Genomic DNA, 22,261 nt, shown 5'->3' on the forward strand with positions numbered 1-22,261 from the left:
TTCAGAATTCTCATTACTGTTTTTTTTCTTTTGTCGAACACACACAGATGGCTCCTTTGCAACTTCCACCCATGTACGTTACTCTGTTCTCCTCGTGTTCAACCAGTTCTTTCTGACATAATGTGAATTCTGCATATATGTAAAGTCATCTGATTTTAAAAGTACAGCTAATTATAAATGAATGTAAGCAAAATAAAAGCAAAGTGTTTCAATACCGAATATGAGAAAGGCATTCCTTAGTTTCTTTTCTAATTTGGCTAAACACTCCAATTCTGAGTTGTCTCATAAAACTTTTTTTCTTGATATTGTTCTCCTTCCTACCTTACTTAATTTAAAAGAGTTTCTTCACCCTGGCTGGTGTGACTAAGTGGGTTGGATGCCAACCCGCAAACCAAAAGGTTGCTGGTTTGATTCCCAGTCAGGGCACATGCCTGGGTTGTGGGCCAGGTCCCCAGTTGGGGGCGTGTGAGAGTCAACCAATCGATGTTTCTCTCACACATCCATGTTTTTCTCCCTCTCTTCCTCTCACCCTTCCCCTCTCTCTATAAATAAATAAATATAAATCTTTAAAAGAGTTTCCTCAACACCTTAGGGGTTCAGCATGAATCACCCCAAGATGAACCTCTGTGGTACGTGGAATTTTTTTTAGCTAAAGGCAGCCAAGACCCAATGGTCTCAAGAGAAACTTCTGTCCCTCCCTTAATTACCTAGCAGAATTTGAATTAGAGGCCTCATCCATAATAAGTGTTTATCAGAGTTAACCCTCTTTGCCCTGTCTATAGGACAGGGCAAACTTCTAACTACCGAACATCTCCCCTCTTATTGCCCGGTGATGTCCTTCCTCCCCTCTGAAGCCCCAGGGTGCCCTTCCTCATCCTCGGCTCAGAATGTCATACATACCTCATTTTCCGTTTCTCTCTTTGAACCTCTCATGCATGTGAAGTCTTTGATCATCTCGGGTATGTAGGGTTCCCACATGTAAATATGTATTAAATTTGGTCATTTTTGTCTTGCTAACCTGTGTCATGTGGATTTAAATGTTAGACCAGCTGAAGGAAGCTTGAGGGTGGAGGAAAGTCTCTTTCTTCCCTACATCTTTTAATTTCTCTTTTTAAGTCTCCATTCTTTATATCCTTTTCAAAAGAGATATATCAACATTATTCTTTAACAAACTCAGTTTTGAATCCTCACCCAAGGATGTTTTTCATTGCTTTTAGAGAGAGAGGAAGGGAGAGAGAGAAACATCTATGTGAGAGAGAAACATCAATTGGTCGCTTATCGTAGGCTCTCCAACTGGGGATCGAACTCGCAACCTAGGCATGCGCCTTGCCTGACTGGAAATTGAATCTTCAACCTTTCAGTATATGAGACGATGTTCCAACCAACTGTGCCATACCGGCTGGGGCTCAACATTGTTCTTCTAGACTAAAATGTACTATAAAAAGTGTGCTGTAAAATTATAAAAGATCAAAAATAATATTCCTATTGTTTGACCCCCAAATCCTCTTCATCATTGAAAAAAACATTGCCTACTCATTCATCTTTCAGTTCTTTTCACACCAAGAAGTGTAATAAAATACTTTGAACATGACAGAGTTCATTCCAGCACTTAGCCATGTACATTTCTAATCCATTGATTTTTTTTTCGACATGAAAAGTAAAAGTGTAATAGGCAAATGACTAGCCCAGCATAGTTAGACCATTATATCTGTGTGACTTTTTTCCTCAAAAACACCCGGGAAAAAAATTTTCATAGACCTCTGTCATCAGAAATCCTGAAACTGAACAACATAGGAAAATCTTTGTCCTCATCAACCAAACACAACACACAGCAAATGTTACTTGCGAAGAATAAAATCTTTGTGATCTTATGTATTTGAGAGAATGGATGAAAGCACTTTTTTTTTGTAAGTTAGCACTATTTGTTTTATAATTTGAGACTGTTGATTAGCTAACTTATAACTAAGATGAAATAGAAAATACACTAAATGTAATATTCCTATAATGTAATCATTTAGGATCTTAGGTTATTAGGCAATATTCTTAATGATGTTTAAATTGTTTTTAATCCAAATTAGTGGTTTATGACTTAGATGACACATTTGTTCTTTAGAGGCTAAATCAAAATGACTTAAGTCATAGGCGTGAATAACTTCCAATGTCTAGGACCATAATGCTCTACTTACCTCGCTCATTTAGAATGTTATCAGAAGCAATATTCATTTGAACTGCTTATTTTATAATACATGTGTATGCTACACAGTGAGCCATACCTAAATATCAAGGGAATATCACTGACATTTCAAACGTGTATTTCATTCTTTAAAAGTCAATTACGATAATAAAATCAGTAGTAAAAAACATTCTGTGTTGCCTTTATTCTTAAGCAGTAGATGCTAAAGTCAATTTTACTTGAAAACTTGCATATAGAAACCAAACATTACCATTTTTTTCGGTGATAAACAATGCTCCAGATTCCTGGACAGATCATTAGAGCAAAAACCTAAGCCAATATTCATTGTCACTAAATGTATACATTTTCCTTCAGAAGCAGAAAAACACATGACTATAAAGATGCTTTTAAAAATTTATCAGAAGCCCGCCTATAAAATGAGAGAAAAAAAATCTTTCAAAAAATCATAAAGTTATAAGCATAAAGAGATGTTAGCAATCAAGATGTTAACAAATTTGGGGAAGGACTTCCTTGCTTTACGGCCGAAGCGGAAGTCTGAGACTCACTAACTGCTTGACCTTCCCGGGATCAGGAAGCTGGCGTTCTACTGAGCTGTGTGGTTCCTTTTAATGTGGAATAATATTTAATAATGATCTTCCAAGTTCTACTGTTAACAGTTTGATTTATAACAAGAAATCTATATTTGGTCTTATAACTGCACAGGAGCTTCGTTTCTTTAATGTGACTTTTTCCTTAATCTATATGAGCCTTGTCCAGTCTAACAGCAGCATGACCCCCTTGCCTCCTTTCCACTAGGCAGGGGTGTCAAACTCATTTTCACCAGGGGCCACATCAGCCTCATGGTTGCCTTCAAAGGGTTGAATGTAATTGTAGGATTGGATGAATGTAACTACTCCTTAACTAGAGGCAAGGAGCTCGGTGCTGCTGCAGCCAGGCAGAAACAAGGCTTGAAACAAGGCGGAGGGCCGGATTCAGCCCAAGGGCCTTGTGTTTGCCACCTGGAGGCTAGATCATTCCACCTTTGCACACCCCCCACACCTACTCCGTCCTGTAGTCCCTTAATCCTTATGTCCTTTGGATATCAAGTTCTGGTCAGTATCAAACTGTCTTAGGAAGAAAACCCCAGGTCTGTTGACCACAGAAACAGAGCTTCCAGTCAAACTACAGAGAACATCTTAGCTACAGCTGAGTTTTAGCCCCACGTCCATGAAAGCAGAAAGAACCTACTGACCACACCCTAGGGAAACAGAACAGATGCTTGACCTCAGGACCTGATACAATGATCAACTACTCCTTAAACTGGGCCCAACCAATCACAGCACCCTTAGCTATCCGGATTAATAATTTTTCCCTTATATAATGTGTCCGTGTGGGCCTTTGGGGAGCTAGGTTTTAGCGCGCCAGATCACCTGTGTCTCCGGGCTAGGCTCCGATTCCTTAAACAACCTTGACTTGATTTGCTGCAAACTCCTGTTTGTGGTTCATTGGGCTTTGATGTGTGCAGGCAAAGGATCCCTTTAGTCCAGTAACAGTCTTCTAACAGTCTTCTGTTTCTGGCCCAGCCTCCTAAAGCCCTTGGAATTTTAAGTGATAAAAGCAATAAAGATATCTTTTTAATGTTAATGAGGTGACTTCTAGAAAGCCTTTAGGTAACCTCAGGGTGGGGACTGGTTGCCAGGAAACGGATGATGAATAGAGGGGTGAAACTTCCATCCCCACTCCAGATCTGGGGGAGGGGACTAGGGACTATAATCACCAATGGCTGGTAACTTAAACAATTGTGCCTATATAATGAAACTTCCATAGAAAACCAATAGGACTGAATGTGTAAAGCTTCCAAGTTAGTGAACACGAGATTTGGGAGACTGGTGCGCTTAGAGAGGGCACCCCACACCTTGCCCTATGCCTCTGTTCCATCCAGCTATTCCTGAATTATATCCTTTTATAATTCAACCAGTGATCTAGTAAGTAAAATGTTTCTTTGAACTCTGCCCCACCCTGGATGAACAGATGTGTGTGCAACTGTGTGTGGCTGGGAAACTTTTGCCCTGACTAAAGATGGCAGCCGAGGAGGGTCAAAAAACACTGGAGAGCTGATGAAAATGGTGGATACTGATGCAGCACAGGAAAAGCCGGACTCTCCCACTGGCTTCCTACACACATGGGATTGTGGAAGAGCCCTTTACAATGCAAAGGTGCAAAGAGGCTCTTGCTCTTGGTCTATGGGGTTCAGGACTCTCTTGCTTTGGAGCTTGGTGCAAGCTGTCTCTCTGGGCTTTTGGCATTTGGATGCTCTCAGCCTCTGGCCCTGCTCCCTGCATGGATTGGAATGCTCATGGGACACACCAAATAGATGCAGGACCCACCAGAGGCTTAGATCCCACATGGTTGGAAGCCTGCTCCTGGAGGCTGGGTCCCACGTCGGCATGCATGCCTCCATGAGCTCCAGCCTCTGGGACACTATGATCCAGTGCAGCATGGCACATGGGTCCTGAACTGCTACACAGAAGCTGAGAACAACACACCCCAGATCCTGAAAGAGAGAGCTGCGGTGAGAGGATGGTGACTCAAACCCAGGAGCACACATTCCAGAGAGGATGGAGATATGTTTTTGTCACAGGCTTAGAGGACAGATGAGGAAATGGGGAACTTCTGGGCATCTTTTTGGGTTGCAGTCTTTTGTAGAACAAGGGAAAGTTCCGTGTCTTGTGGAAGAGAGGGGCTCAGAGCAGGAGTACTCTCAGCCCCCTGTCTCCTCAAATTAGAACCCTGTTAATACAAACCTGTTTTCTTCAATGCAAATCATTGTGTCATATATAAGAGCACCAGGCAGCCAAATCCCATTCTGCACGGTTACAGGATCTGATGCTGTCCCTGGGCCGACAGCGTCAGAACTGAGTTGAATTCTAGGATACACAGCTGGTGTCCCACAATGGCTTGTTCATGTGCAAATCGCATCCTACTAAGCGTTCCCAGTTGACAGGACATATATTCTTAGGAAATACATTTAATAAATTGTTAGTTTTTATTGGAATTTTCAATGCAAATTTAACATTATAGAGTTTTTAAAACCCTCATATTTTAAATTGTGATTTTATACATTTTCTTTACTCTCTTATCCTTTTATTAGTATTTATTTCTCATTTTTTCCTTTACTTTTCTGTATAAACTTTAGAACCAGCTTGCCTAACTCCAGAAGAAAATGTTATTTATATTGGGAAGCCATTTAATTTCTGTATTAACTTAAAAACATTACGATACTTTTATGATGTTAACTCATGCTCTTCAGGAATCAGGTAGGTCTTTTCTTTTGACTTTTGTGTTTTTCAGGAAAGTTTTCAATGTAGGTTTTAAAATTTTGCCCCTTGATTTTTGGGTTGTAAATGGGTACATCTGATCAATGATATCTTCTAGCTCATTATCACTTATATACATGGAGTCTATTGATTTTGCATGTTAATTCTATATTCTGCCACTTTACTAAATTATTTTATTGTTTGTATTGGTATTTGTCAATGCCATTGTTTGTGACTTGTTAGTTAAACAATCCCACCTGGAAATTGGGATGTTGTTACCTCTTCTTTGAACTGTTTTCCCTTGAATCAGTTTATCTTGTCTGATTGCGATGGTTGACACTTCCAATACAATGTTAAGTAGCAGTCAAGACAGTGGGAGAATTCTTACACTTTTCCTCTCTAGCCAGAATGTATTGAATGTGTCTTCATTTAGTAAAACGTGCTGACATTGGACGAAACTATATATACATACTGTAACATGTTAGCCAAAGTAGCCGATGATTTGCATTTTTTTATTACCCATTTTTATCAGGCAAGTTGTGTTGAGCTTTATCAAATGTTAATTATGCATACTTAAATGTAAACAAAAAGTTAAGACCACTAGGTAATTTGAACAATGACATAAAAAGTGAAAGAGTTTCCCCAAATAAAACAAACTAGAAAGAAGGAGAACAGGAACAATGCAAGAAGCAAAAGAATTATGGAATTATAAAGAAAATCCACAGAAAGCAAGAGACATGACTGCATTTTCTGAAACAAGATCATGAGGATGTAATCAATGATCACAAAGATATAGTAGAATATGAAATATTTTGACATAATATCTTCAAAAGTGACTTCCCATGAGCCATTTCTCAGGAAGCTGCCACTCTGCTACAACCACGAGAGGAAACCGAGAAAGCTGACAACACAGGACCTGGAAGAGTAGGGGTAAACACAGAAGGGAAGCAGGGGGAGGTCTCTGGAGAGCAGCTGCACACCAGGGTCCAAAAACAAGTTCTAACAGGGGTGATAACAACAGGCTTGAGTTCTTATCTTAACTTTAACTCCTGGAACCTCTTGCAATGAGAAGCACACCTTCTTCTTGATGCCCTCTGTCCTTTTTTGTCTGTTGTTTTGACTTACACTGTAAATATTTTGCTATGCAATGCTCCATTCAGCTCTACCAGAGGTGCCCTATCTCTTTCTCTAGTCATCAACACTAACAAACTGAATCATAAAGCCGTGTTTTCACACCTGATCTTTGTTTTCTATACATTGCTCGTTAAATCTACTCAATTCCCATACTACACTGAACAAAACATTATGTAACCAAAGTCTGTCAGCTCTCACACTCCACTCAGCAAAATAAGAGCCTGTCAGACACCACCAGCCTCAACCATTCTGGCTCAAAGGCATTCAGTTCCTCTCATCTTACAACACTATAAATAATAACCAATTCTAATGAAATGTTTTCCATAGGCCAGATATAATTCTATGTGCTGCGCATGCAGAACATCTTTTAATCTTTTAAATAAATATTTGATGGGGAAGTAGAGGCTCAGAAAGTTTAGTAATTTACTCAAGTTTATACACATTAAGTACCAAACTGGGAACTAAAATGCAACCTTCTGATTCCAGTGTTTGCCCTCATACTGATTTCCTGAATACCTCATAACCACATTCAGCCAAATATTTCAATATCTAAAACCACAGTACTAAACATTTCCCAAACATGTCTCTCTCAGTTTCGATACCACTGTGCATAGTGTTCTACGACAGTCCCTTGCTCCCATCAGATTCATTCCTTGTCCCCCTTTCCCAGTCATTAACCAAAGCTTGTTGTTTCCATCTATCCAACCAAGTCATGTCCGGGTATAGCATCCTGGCCTATCCAGACTTTGCCATGACTTGGTGGATAGGTTCAAGGAAATGTGGGATCTCGAACGCAGTGTTACAAATCACTGCGAGAAATCATTTGGAAGTTGTATACTCAACAATCATTTCCTGGGGGCTTCCTGAGGTTCAAGCCCAGTGTTAGGCCCTGGGTGGGGGTGATGTTTGAGGACATGAAAGCAGATGAAAGAGAAAGTGATGACAGAAGAAAGGACTGAGATAATGGCCAATGTGAATGACTTTGTTTGCAGGTTCCTTCTCTGTTTCTTCCCTATTTCCCTTCATTCCACTCATTCAATAATATATGTACACCAGGGCATATACCATAGGCTACGTACACAGTCATGATTGAGCCAAGGTTTGGACCCTCAAGGAGCTCAGTGGATAGACATAAAATGTATGTAAACAATACTTACAATGCTGTTAACATTGGCCCTATATAGTGATTACTATGAAGAAGGAAGTTATAGTAAATCAAGCCCATGCCCACTGATGTATGGCCACCCACCCTAGATCATAGGAGAGGCAAAGACCAAGTTAACACTGATACAAATGTGATTGATAGACACACACATTCACACACACAATCAGTAACAGAAGTACTTTATAATTTTCATTTTTTCCCCCTAAAGATTTAGATGGATTTTTAGCCTTGAGGTTAATTTCAGGAGCTGAAACTAAAAACTTCTTCCCGTGCAAACATGCGAAAACTAAAATTTGTTTCATGACTTCTCATGTGAAACTGACCTGTACTTTCCCACCAAACCCTCTCCTTTGATAGACTTATACCAGGAAACGGCCATCCCTTCCCATCCTTGCTTATTTCCAGGCTGAAATGGATTGCTCCATTTTCTCAGTCTCCATCTCTAGTCCATCAACACATCCTGTTCTCTCTACTTTCAAAATATATTCAAAGTATGACCATTTCTCTCCAGGTCCATGGCTGCCAAGCTAGTCCTAGACACCCATACACCCCACCCCCCACCCACCTTGGATTACTACGTGATCTCTCCCTCACCTCTCTCTTACCTTTACATCCTACAGTGTAATTTATACTGCTTCCAGCTACCGCTCAAACCTCTCCATCTCCTAATCTGCCGACATGGAGAAGCCAAAGGCTCTGTCACAGTCAGTACGGCCCTACCGGATTTGTTTCCCTAATACCACTTCACGGGAAGTTCATACCAGTTCCAGTCACCCCAGCCAGCATGTTGTCCCCCGAACATACATGCCGTCCTCAGGACCTTTGTATGTGTTCTTCCTCCTGCCCAGAAATTTCTTCTCCAAGACACCTGCATGATCCATTTTCTTCCTTTCTTCAGATTTCTTTTCCTTTTCTTAGATTTTTTTTTTTAGATTTTATTTATGTAGAGGGAAAGTGGAAGAGAGGAAGAAAAACATTGATGTGTGAGAGAATCATTGATTGGTTGCCTCTCATATGCCCCTGACCAGGGACATGGCTCACAACCCAGGCTTGTGCCCTGGCCAGGAATCGAACCAGCGACCCTTCAGTTCACAGGCCGACACTCAATCGACTGAGCCACACCAGCCAGGGCATCTCTTCAGAGAGGTCTTCCCAGGATCTACTATATAAAATAGCAACACACCCTATTTGTATTCTTCCCTTCCCTTGTTTTTATATTTCCTCTTAGCACCCATCACTATCTGAAATTCTATACTCTACTTGCAGAGAAAGTAAATCAACAAGTTGACAGATAAAGACAGAGAATGTCATGTAGTTTGCTACATGTTCTCTCCCTTAGTTTAGCTCATCCGTTTCATAGGGCCCTATGTTTAAAGGGACGTTTTCTCTTCGCTGCCACATTCAAAAACTTGGAGCAGCTGACAAGTAATAGGTACACGATAAATAAGTTAGTGAACGTGGACCTGAGGTGTATTTTTATCCCGGCACATTTCCTTAAATATACATGATTGTTTCTGGAGATTAGAAACTTAATGTGTACACATAACATTCAAAGTATTTAGCCTCTGACAGGATAGTTGCAGGTAACTTTAATAATAGGACCACTTCCTATAAAAAATACCATCCATAGGTTGTGTGTGTTGTTGAGAAGAGTGGGTTTTCTGGGGACCAGGCGACCTACCTCAAAGAAGGAAATATTGAGCATGCTCATCTGTAATTTTCATTTGTTCTTACTAAATACCAGCTAACGTGAAACCAAGGGGTGATTTCAGTCACATTTCTAATTAAGGGGTCTGCAGGCCCCCATCGATCAGCGGGCCATGAATCTGCACAAGACCGAAAGTGATTGCTTATTATTGATCAGCATTTGTCTACTTTTATTGTTTCTTCTCCGTGCACATAGAATTGATATAGTGAAATTAAGGCTTAAAGTGGGAGAAGGTTAAGTGAAGGACTTTTTAGAACCAAACTCTATGCTTTGTGGTCTAAGAACTTTAAAAATCTGCCTAGAGCTGCGTTACAAGAGAGGCTTCTACTGCTGAACCTATGTCAACAGATTACTGTCTGAAGCGACCTTAACTCTTTGTGTGCTCCCTATCGTGATCATAATGTGACAGGGAATTCTAGAAGGCCAAAGGAACCTTGGTAAGGTCCAAAACATAACCCATTAAGCAGAGCACAGAGGGAGGCCTTCAGAATGCTACTACAATGAAATTCTTCTGCAGAAGCAAACTAATGAACAAAAGAGAAACTTAAAGACAGTGTATATCCACTGGAAACGTGAGGAAGATTTTAGATTTCTGTTCCAGTCAGATATATATTTTTAAGACTTGTAACCTAAGACCATGATAAGACATATAATAGATACCTAAAACCATATAGTGGTAGGTTTTAAATCTTTCACTGCCAGCCCAGTTGTATTATGGAGTCTAGATAACCCAAGGTGGAACCCAACTTTAATCAAGCATAGTGATTCTGAGCTGGAAAATGTGAAAGACCATTCCTCATTGAGGGGTCACCAAATTCCTAGATGAGTTTCTCTCACACCTTTCCTACTACAGGCCTGATTAAATCACTGACATTCTGTGGCTGTGGTTCCCAAAGCCTTGACCCTGGGTCAGCAGCATCAACATGACTCTTTATTGTCATGTTCAAAAACCTAGAACACCTGGCATGTAATAGGTGCTCAATAAATAATGTTAGTGAATGCAGACTATGGGTATGTCTGTCAAAGCATGTTTCCTTATATATAAATGATTGATTATGAAGGATAGGGACTTATAGCACAGACAGAATATTCATAGTATTCACTGCCTGACATAATAATTGCAGGTCCTTTTAATAACAGAAACAGCCCTGGCTGGTGTGGCTCAGTGGATTGATCGCCGGTCTGTAAACCAAAGGATCACTGGTTTGATTCCCAGTCAGGGCAACCTGCCTGGGTTGTGGGCCAGGTCCCCAGTAGGGAGCGCTTGAGAGGCAATCACATAATGATGTTTCTCTCTCCCTCCCTTCCCTGCTCTCGAAAAATAAATAAATAATAGAAACATGTTCCAACTAGAAACTTATTATAAATCCAACCTTGGATTGGATCTATAAATCTTGGGGTCTCCCTAGAACCACGAAATCAGACACTGGCTGTGGGTCCTACCCTTCTGTTTAACAATTCCTCTAGTTGAGCCTGCTGCAGTGTGCTGACAAGTATGTGAGATACCAAACAACTCTACCAAAAAATGTAAGCCACTTGGCATTTTCATTTTAGATCCACATGTCTATTCCTTAAATGTATAGTGCAGGCTTCAGAATCAATTTTGCGTGGAGGATTAGTGGTTATAGGGTAGTCTAATTACTCCATCGCTGCCTATTGTTTTGAAACTTCATATTTTCTGGCCAGAAGTTCAACAGTAACACGATTAAAGCAATATTTCATTGTTGGTCCCACCCACCCAACAGCAATGTAGCTGGTGTGCCCCCTCTCACTGCCCGAGATCTCAGACAGATCTCCTCGGCACTCCCCACCTGCAAGACTGACCTTCTTCAATCCCTCCATGTTTCCACGTGCAATTCCCATTGCGTTCATGTCTCTTTAAATTGTCTTTGCGTGGACAACCTCATCTGAAGTGGCCCCTCCTTTCAAAAGCTGCCCCCCTCTGCAAAGTATTTAGTCATGCTTCCTTCTATGTTCCTTTCCATGGCACTTTGATGAAAGGTCATGTTTTCTTTTAATTATTTGTTATATAACTGTTTCCTCCGTGAGATGATAAGCTCCCAGAGAGGAAAAACCACGTCGTATTATGCCCGTATCAGTGTACAATGCTAGACCTGCCACAGAATTGTCACTCAGTAGATATTTGTGAAACGTTGAAAGGTTATTTCAGCAACCATATACCTCATGGTACCGGAATACCAACACTTCTTCCCAAAATGAAAATAAATCCCTAAAGTCAATGGGTTTAATATGTTTTGCTTGAGAGTTACATAGGGCCCAGAGACAGAATAAATCAGATAACTAATGCATTTGCCTATCATCTACAGAGAATTTTTCTTTCTAACAACAATCATGCTAATTGGTAAATATTTACATTTGCCAGCTAAATAGCTTGCCACTGAGACTACTCCATATTATGAAGGCATAGTAATCAACAATTCCAATTTTCTCATATTTCAGAACATAGTAGTCTAACAAGCAAAACATATGGAACTTCGAAAACTAGCTAGAATTATTAAGAGCTCCGTAACAGTGGGTTGACCAAGAATAACGCGTTTTTTAAGAAAGACTGAAATACAAACAAGAAATTATCTGTCTTTCATTGAGGACGGTGAGGCCTATCACAATCCAATTTTCCTTTCACTAACTGAATGACATCCTTTGTTACTTGGGTAGTTTGCAGAGATTAGATTCGGGAAGACATTCCAGGGAATGGTTCTCAGTGGATTAAACCATTAACAGAATGATCTCGCTTGCAAACCCAGACACATCGTTCTAGAAGGCATTTGAACATCTCGTGTGGATTTTCAGGAGACCACATGTCAATAAAGCAATACTTTGCATTTTTCATTCAAGTATTTAAATAACTATTTAACATCTCTCTCTTTCATCCGGCCCCACAAAACCCCTACCTTCTGACAGCTGTCAGTTGGTTCTCTACGTGTGAAAAAGGTGGAGGGATTAAGCAAAAAGAGAACAAAAAACCCTCTGCCAAAACAACGACAACTTACAGACGACAGTGCGGTGATTACCATGTTGTGTTACATCTTTAACACAAAGGGAAAGGGAGGGAAAGGGAGGTGTCGGCAGGTAGGAGAGGGTATAGGAGGGATAAATGGTGATGGAGGGAGACTTAACCTGGGGTGGTGAACACACAATGCAATATACAGGTGCTATGTTATAGAATTGTACACCTGAAACCTGTATAATTATATTATCCAATGTCACCCCCCCAAATTCAATTAAACATTTCTTGAACACACAATAATTTGTGTATAGTAAGTAGAAATAAAAACTAAAATAAAATATACATAATTTACATGATGATCCTGAAAACTAGAGTACTTCACTCACCAAAACCTAGCAGCACGTAGCAGTATTAACATTTATTGTTTTGGGAATCACACAGAAACATTTGATTCAAAATCTTTCTCAACAACGGTCGAGTTGTGGGGTTACTAACCATTAAAAGGTAGGTTCAAGCCTCTATCTGTACTGCAAGCATTAAATACCTTCTATTTGCAAGTTTTTAATATCCTCAAATTCCCTCTCCACTTATAAAAGTTATCAGTTTTGTGACACGTGTCCCAAGAAAAAAGCAGCATTTGGTAGGCGGCATAGTCATGACAGTAACAGAGACAGAAATAGCATGGGTTTTAGAGTCCAGTGTGCTGGCTTCCAGCTTTATCTCTCCCATTTACCTGGAGCAAGCTCTCGTAGCTCATCTCAAATATTTACCTCACGAGGCCATTGGAGCGACATCTCATAAAAATATAACTCTCAACAGCATTATTACTATGAGGACATACAGGACAAATAAGTTCCCTGTTTTCCCTATTTCTGAAATGGGCATTTCTATTATTTCCTGTAGCAATACTCATCGGTCTACAACAATCACACTGAATGATTCAAGTGTTACCCAAGCCTTGTATGAGCTGCTGATCATCATCCAGAGACGAGGTTCGCTGTCTTTTATCCTCTCTAGTGATCTAATTCTTCCCGATACCAATTAGAAGTGAGAAACAGGAAGCCAGGAGCATACAGTGCTCCGTTTACGTCTCCGGTGAGCCTTCCATGACACAATAGCGTGCTCATTTACTTCTGTTAAAGCAGGTCCCTTGTATAGTAGTAATACGCGAAGGGGTGAGTACGTTTACAGTTGTGAGTACGCGAAACACAGAGTTTATTCGTCAATAGCATTTATTTATTCTAGTATTACTTATTTGTATCCCGTAAGCCCACTTTTGCCAACCCCTGTATATAAATATGTGAGCTATCTATTAATTTAGAATTGACACAGAAGAAAAGCATATACAGGCCCTGGCTGGCGTAGCTCAGTGGATTGAGCGCGAAAGTGTCCCAGGTTCGATTCCCAGCCAGGGTACATTCCTGGGTTGCAGGCCATAACCCCCAGCAACCACACATTGATATTTCTCTCTCTCTCTCCCCCTCCTTCCCTTTCTAAAAATAAATAAATAAAATATTAAAAAAAAAGAAAAGCATATACGTATTATTATGCCCTTGACTGAAACAATGTTTCACCCCATGTCCTAGGATCTTTCTTTCATATAATGAAATCATTCCATTAACTTGAATCATTACATGCTTACTCAGTGTGTGTGCATACTGAAGGCATAAATTGGCATAGTGTAGCACGATTATAAAACAATTAAATGTTCTGTTCTCCCTGTTCCATCCAAAGAAGACAGCCAAAACCAAGTTCAAGAAAGAAAGAAGCAGGCGTCAGAGGAAAATTACATAAATATATAATGCCTTCAATTCAGAAAATATATTAAGCAACATCAAAAATGGCTAAATTTTATGTTTATGCCTATTTGTAAAACTCTTAATATTAATGTATGTTTTCGCACAAAGTACACATGGACAAACAAGGAAAACAAGACTTGAATAATTAGAATTTTATGTTTACCTTTCTTTCCAAAATGAATTCAAGGGTTGATCTGATGATTTTCCCTAAGGCTGTAGGGTACAGAGCTCTGTAAGGAAGCCCGATTTATTGCCTCACAGTTTTAGTGTTAATTTGCTTTATATCATGCTCATCATGCTGGCTACAAGGTAAATTATAATGAATTCTTGGAAAAGGTATGTGACAGGCCTAGGCAGGCCGCGGAGGAATGGAAAATCACCAGGCGGGAAAACTGTACCGTGGGAAACTGTAGCCTGGGAAAGTGCGTGCCTGGGACACTGCCTGCCGACCCTACCCAGGACAGACAGATGCCCGGCTGAGAGTGGGGTCCGGGGTCCGCCTATCGGGCATCACAGGATGCAGCTCTAACTTGAGCCTGACATGATGTATCAGGAACAACGGTCAGCAGGAACGGCACCCAGCAACCAGCTCTAGCCAATCAGACCCTGACACCCCAGCCAGCTACCCTTTGCAGGTTTTTGCGCTTAAAAACCCTGTGTAAGAACAACTGAGTGAGCTCTTAACCTCCCTTGCTTGGCTCCCCAACCTTCCTAGGTTGGCTCTACTTTCCCTCTTATTCCCCGCTAGTAAACCCTGCTCTTCTTGGTTCGCTGCATCCGTCTGGTTTCTTGAGTGACTCTGACCTAACAATATGTTATATCAATTAACTCATGTTATTGTTATCTTGAGTTAATCCTGGCTTTTTTGGTAAAGATTTTTAAAATTTATGTTTACAGAGAGGGGAAAGGAGGGAGAAAAAGAAGGAGAGAAATATCGATGTGCTAGGGAAACATTGATCAGTTACCTCTCACATGCCCCCAAATGGGGACCTGGCCTACAACACAGGCATGTGCCCCAACTGGCAATCGAATGGGCAACCTTTTGGTTTGTGGGATGATACCGAACCCACTGAGCCACACCAGCCAGGGCCAGTCCTGGGTTTTTATGTATGGACATGGCAATGAACACGTAAACTTATTATCATGTCAGGGGCTCTTGTGATGTTCTTAGACAAAACCAATAACACATTTCCACTTAATTTAAGTCAAATATAAAGTATACTGCTTTTGGAAGAATCACAGAAAACAGTATAGAGCAGGGATGTCAAACTCATTTTCACCGGGGGCTACATCAGCCTCACGGCTGCCTTCAAAGGGCTGAATGTAACTTTCGGACTGTGTACATGTAACTGCTCCTTAACTAGGGGCAAGGAGCTCTACATTGGACCCTTTGAAAGCAACCATGAGGCTGATGTGGCCCCCGGTGGAAATGACTTTGACACCCCTGATAGGCTATAGAGAGAGGATGGAAATAAAGATAACTACTAAATCCAGTATAAGACCATAACTATCACATAATTCAGTGGGAGATGGTTTAAATCTTTCAATGGTTCTCATAGTAAAGTCAATATTTGTCCCCACAGATTGCTTTTTCTTTAACACAAACAGCAAGCAAACTTTATGACAAAATTATTTTTGGTCACGATTTCAAAAGTGTACTTGCCTTAAATAAGCTTATGTGGATGAACCTGTATGAATGAACAAGAATCTTATTACATGAATTATATTTGTGGTACATTCTTTCGAGAATTATGAAGTATCTACAAATTATGTTGATAGAATATTTACCTTGAATTAATCTTTCTTAGGAATGGTTTTGTGCTTATGTGGAGGTAAATAATGTTTGCCTATCTTTAGAGAACGGGTGTGATAAATCACACTCTAGTAGAAATTTTAGCATTGAAGGTTAATAGAAGAGTTATTTTGAGAAAGAGACAGGGCCTATTTTAAAGCGATACCAGCAAAGTGGAAAAGCAGTTGGATTTACTACAAAGGTACATTTGGCTTCAAATGATACAAAATGATAAGGCTATATTTAATCATGTGTTTCCCTTAAAATATCCCTTATGTAGCTTTGCCAAAGAACAAGGAACTACTTTGCTGTCTCTCTGCACTTTATAAATACTATGTAAATGTGTATGCATGCCTCACTGATGAATAATTTTAACTTCCCAGATTCATTTTCATTGCTGTGTGTGCTTGTTTTTGTCTCATTTACCCCATAGACAGACGATCATTTTTCATTGCTTCATCTCTCTTGTTAGAGTCTTTTTCAACACATTCTTTTCCACTCAGAAATGTTCTTTTTTTTTTCTTATACTCGGTGTATATTTAATTAGCTGTACTACTGACCAGAACACACTTATTGTGTTTATTGAGTCTCTAGTAATTATCATTGGGGTTACAAAGAAAACACATTCCTGCCTTCGGTGTGTTCCCATTTTCTCAGTCTGAATGTCTTGCTCTTGGATGTTCCTCCCTTCCGAGCAGCGATTTTCAACTGGTGTGCCGTGAGAATTTTTTTTTTGAAGATTTTATTTATTTATTTTTAGAGAGGGAAAGGAGGAAGATAGAGAGAGAGAGAGAGAGAGAGAGAGAGAGAAACATCAATGTGCGGTTGCTGGGGGTTATAGCCTGCAACCCAGGCATGTACCCTGGCTGGGAATCGAACCTGCGACACTTTGGTTCGCAGCCCACGCTCAATCCACTGAGCTATGCCAGCCAGGGCTGAGAATTTTTAAAATATGCAATACCTGCCTATTTAGTCAGGGGCACTGACCTCTTTTCCCTTAGATGGTCAAAATAAAAAAAAAATTGCAACAGCCAACATAACAGTTGTCTGGTATGAATGAATCAAAATTATATCTACTTTTGTCAGAGTGGCAAAAAAGATATATTTTTTGGTGTGCTGCAGAATTTTAGTAATTAGTTTACATGTGCCACGAGATGAAAATACTTGAAGATCCCTGCTTTAGAATCTTTTGGTCTGTAGGGTTTTAATCATAGAGGTTTCCCTGGTACTGACCACCCACAGCCCACTCAGTGCTATTCTGTTCAACAATTATCCAACATCTTCTAAATATGTAGGTTCCGAGAGCTCAGGAGATACAACTTAAACTAATTCTGTGTCTGCTACAGGCCTAGATTTCTGCTGAATGCCATGTAGGGATGCAACAAGCACGTGTCAAATGACACGTCACAGTTACGTCCATCTCGTGGTATCACCAAGTGGCTTCAGGGAATCCATCTCTTATTTTCATTATCTTCAAAGGTATGTAAATATAATTTAGCGATGTACCTAAAGTCTTGACCAGACAAAATCAGACAACATGGAAAATATATTGTTTCAAGTTCTCTAAATGAAAAATTAACACACACACACACATAAAAATTATCTCTAAATATTTTTCCTCTGTCATTATAAACATTAACTTATATTCCTGATACCTTGGCTATGCCCAAATATGAAACTTTTATATTTGAAAGAATGGTAACTTTCCTGATCTAATTTTAATTGGTTTACTTAGAAGATTTATAAAATAAATGAAATAAGTGGGAGTTGAATTTGGAGGGAGGGATACTTGGGAAAAAGCAGCCAGTGCACTCAGGAATGTGGTACTCAAGAAATATGGGCACTCAGTCCTGGCTGGGATGGCTCAGTGGGCTGGAGCACTGTCCTGCAGACTGAAAAGTCGTGGGTTTGATTCCCGGGCAGGGCACATAACCAGGCTGTGGGTTTGACCCCCAGTCGGGGCACATATGAGAAAGCTATCAATTGATGTTTCTCTCTCTCTCCCTACCTCTCTCTCTGTAAAAGCAATGAAAAAAAAAGTCCTCGGGTGACGATAAAAAAAATACTACTACTAATAAAATACAGGCACTCACAATGGTTGGGAAAAATGGCTCTAAGGCAGTGCCAACAATGTATCCACAGAAGATAAGATATCTAACTGAGGTTTGTGTATTAGGACAGGGATTGTGGTAAATGACACTTGAAAAGGTCAGTGTATAGAGAGGGATGATCTATGTCGATTTCTGGAATGAGAATTCACACTGGGTTTGTCTTGGTCATGGTTACACATCTTATTAAAGTAACTCATTGATTTAATTCTAAGATTCAGAGTATCATGTTATGTTTATTATTTCAAAAATCTCTTTATAATGCTGATTTGTCTCTATATTTCCTTGAAAGCTTCTCTCTATCGCCTCTTTCAAGATTCCTAATTATGAGAAAATTTTAAAGAGGACAGTAGATATGGAAATTAAACCATACACACCCATCTGGTAAATATTCTGAGAATTGTGAATTCCCATCTTAAATGTTTCAGAGTTTATTTTTCATTTACTCTTGTTCATTTACATTATTATGACTTATTCTTTTTCACTGTTTGTACCCTTTTGAGTTAAAAAACTTGAGATTTTAAAAAGATACGTTTTTGGCTTATTGTTTAAAGCTCTGCGATAGCAGTTAATGAATTATTAATTCAGTAAGTAAATACAAATGGAATTCAATTAGTTAAAATTCAGCAACTTAATTTCTTGTCAATACAGGGTACCTGGCAATAGTCTGCTGTTAAATACCACAAAGCATGGATGATACTCCAAAGCCTTTTGTAACAGTAGAGAGTCCATTATTTAGATCACATCTTCCAGTGCATTGTTTTGGATCCATTATCAAGACTTTCACAAAATGAGACAGATGCATGAGTAATTCGTGTATATTGAGTGGCAGGCATTGTGCTAGGAATTTTTATATATAGTGACTCTTAATCCTCACAATAGCATGCAAAATAACCACTTAAAGCCTTCAATATAGGGCCCACATTTTATTAGCATTATATTCCCATTATCTGGATTTGATTTATCAGGGAGGCACTCCGTATGTATGTATACACACATGCATGATGGAAAGATGAGGAAATTGACTGACAGAGCATTTGGTCTGCCCAAATCTGGAATTATTAAACTTAAATACAAGTCTTTCTCACCTTGAAATTCACATAAATCTCCTTATACTGCACTTTTAATGCTAATTTTCAAGGTAAGAATATTTCACTCTATATACATATATAATTATCTAGCATCACGCTATTGATCATGAGTGAGTTCCCATTGTAAAATCAAGAAATATTATTAAGAGGATGGATTGACGCCTGCAGCAAAAGAGTATAAACTTATCATCTGAAATTATTTGACACATGCTCTAAGTGATTGGGCCAGAGTCAAGGCAGTTATATCAGTTTTTCTTGAACTTGGTAAAGACAGAGAAAGACAAAATATATTATTTCAAAACAACAAAAATCCCTTATATCGTCTTTTAATCTGTGGCATGGTCTAGCTACTAGATGGAAGATTGCGGTTAATAATCCTCTGATGACTGATATCGTATCAAGAACAACCAAAGGTACATGTTGCCAAATTAAATAATTTCTCTTTACCATATATTCTGTTGTTCCTTCATTAGTTAAAAGTCATCGTAATATGCCCAGATTTGCATAGCTAATATAAAATGATACACTGAAAAAATAATATGGGCATTTCAATTACATAGGTACACAGTTCATTTTGAATATTCAGCCAACTTATATTGCATCTTAAAAACAGAAGTAACAAAATATTCTTACCTTAGAAAATTGTGCATTTATCCATTTTGTGAATGTTTTCTTTTGAACATCTTCTCTTTCATCTACAATGGAAAATAAAAAAAAAGACTGAGTGCTCAGAAACAATTTTGAATATCATTCATGCTTCATAATCAAAATAACTTCATTACACACTGGTATTGTTTTATATATATTATTAAATTCATTGATAAATAAAACTAAACATGAGTGATGCTGATATTGGATATCAAAACTAAAATGAAATATGAAAAATAACTGATATGGTCAATTCCATGCTCATTCAACTGTTATATAAAGGCTTTACAGAAAAAAATAGTCTCATCTAAATAAATGAAATAGTTATTCCCCCATAGTGAGTAAATAGTATAATCAGAAGAACCTACTGTCTGTCATAGGTTCTGAAAAATTATTTCTGAGCCTTTCCTCTTAACCCTCACCCCTAATTCATGTAGAAATGACTTTTCCCTCCTTTGCAATGCCTGCATGCTCTAACATGGGCCCACTCCCATCCTAGCGGAGGTTTCTTAATCGGCAGCGCGGTTTGGTTATCTTTGCATCCCTGAAATTAACACACTGTCTGGACCGACGAACATTTTGGCAAATATTTGCTCAATAACTTCATGAATGCTTTAAAGGAAGGGGACCTTTCCACTCCAAAAATTTTAGTGCCTCTTTTCATCCAAAAGTCAGGAAATTTCAAATTGAAATGCAAATGATACTCTTCACGGATTACATATAAATACTCAAGGGAAAAAATCCCCAAGGACGTCTTATAACATGAGATTAGTGGGGAAAATGATTAAGGAACAGCTTCACGCAACTCATACTTCCAAAAATTATCTTTTCTTTCCTAAATTAGAAATTAGTATTGAGTCAAATGGACAGAAAAATCATTAATCTTGATTTCTTAAAATGGCTTTTTTGAAGCCAAAGCCTATCTTTGAATTATTGTAAATGTAATCATGTTAGTCAGTGTTCAATAACTGAGTACATTTTTGAAAGATTTAAAATGGAGATATTTCACATTTTATTTATGTGGGTCAAAAGAAATCTTACTGAAATACTCTGATAAAATAAACATTTTCTCTCATATTATTTTTCAGTCTCCATTGCTTTTCCTAAAAGCAGATGATATAAAGAACTACTGTTCTCATGACAAATGTATCCATTCACTAAGATTATCTTTTATCTTTCAAACACATTATTTTTTAAAGATTTGATTTGTTTATTTTTAGAGAGAGGGGAAGGGAGGGAGAAGGAGAGAGAGAGAAACATCACTCTGTGGCTGCCTCTCACGCACCTCCCACCGGGAACCCTGCCCGCAACTGAGGCACATACCACAACCGGGAATCGAACCAGTGACCACTCTGGTTCGCAAGCCCACGCTCAACCCACTGAGCAACACCAGCCAGGGCTAATATACATTATGAATCCATAAGTACATACTCTTAAGCAATATAAGAGGTAACAGTGGATAAATAAACCCAACACATTTATTTTTCATGGATGAGAAAATTTTAGCCAGCATCACAGAATGCTTTCTTCTTATTTAATAATGTTACTTCCATGAGCTGCTATGTATGTATATAGTAAAATATCAGTGCTGTCTGTACAATATAAGATAAATCACAATGGAAGTCTTTCCTTTGTTGACAACCGTGAATAAATAAAAATAGATAATAATTGTTCTCAGATCTAATAAGAATAAACAGGATGTTTCAAATGGTCAAAATGTAACCATTTTCACTGACTTGCTGTAGAAAGACTAGTCTGTATATCTATTTCTCAACGCTGTGTGTGTATGTGTATATACACACATATAATTAACTAAAACTGTGCTCTCCATGAGTTGAGTTGCATTTGCAAAATAAATAATATAATGACCTTTCTTGCAATTCCACTTAATCTTTCCTGCATGTGCATGCATACCCTATCTATCAGACATGGGAGAGTAAATGTCATTTGAAAGCACTCATTCAGAGGTATTTACTTATTTTTATTTTTAAAAAGATTTTATTTATTTATTCTTAGAGAGAGGGGAAGGGAGGGAGACAGAGAGGGAGAAAAACATTGTTCAATTGGTTTGTGCCCTCACTGGGAAGCGAACCAGCAACCTCTCATTTTACGGGATGACACCTAACCAACTGAGCTACAGGGGCCAGGCCAGAGGAAAAGCACCCCTATGCTCACAGCAGCATTACTGACAATTGCCAAGATGTGGAAGTGGCTCAAGTGTCCATTAGTAGACGAGTGGATAAAACAACTATGGGACATTTACACAATGGAATACTACTTGGTTGTAAAAAAAGAAGACAGTTTTACCCTTTGCGATGATATGGATGGACCTGGAGAACCTTATGCTAAGTGAAATAA

The 22,261-nt window shown here is 39.0% G+C and overlaps 1 protein-coding gene across 1 annotated transcript in view; it reads right to left on the bottom strand.

Annotated features, from left to right (window-relative positions):
* DMD (dystrophin) overlaps positions 1-22,261 on the bottom strand; it is a 1,951,120-nt gene that overhangs the window by 1,746,969 nt on the left and 181,890 nt on the right. Inside the window, exon 2 of the mRNA XM_036016633.1 lies at positions 19,889-19,950. Coding sequence (XP_035872526.1) covers positions 19,889-19,950 — 62 coding nt within the window. The remainder of the gene's footprint in view (positions 1-19,888; positions 19,951-22,261) is intronic.

The sequence above is a fragment of the Phyllostomus discolor genome, chromosome X (assembly GCF_004126475.2).
Source record: "Phyllostomus discolor isolate MPI-MPIP mPhyDis1 chromosome X, mPhyDis1.pri.v3, whole genome shotgun sequence".
Lineage (NCBI taxonomy): Eukaryota > Metazoa > Chordata > Mammalia > Chiroptera > Phyllostomidae > Phyllostomus > Phyllostomus discolor.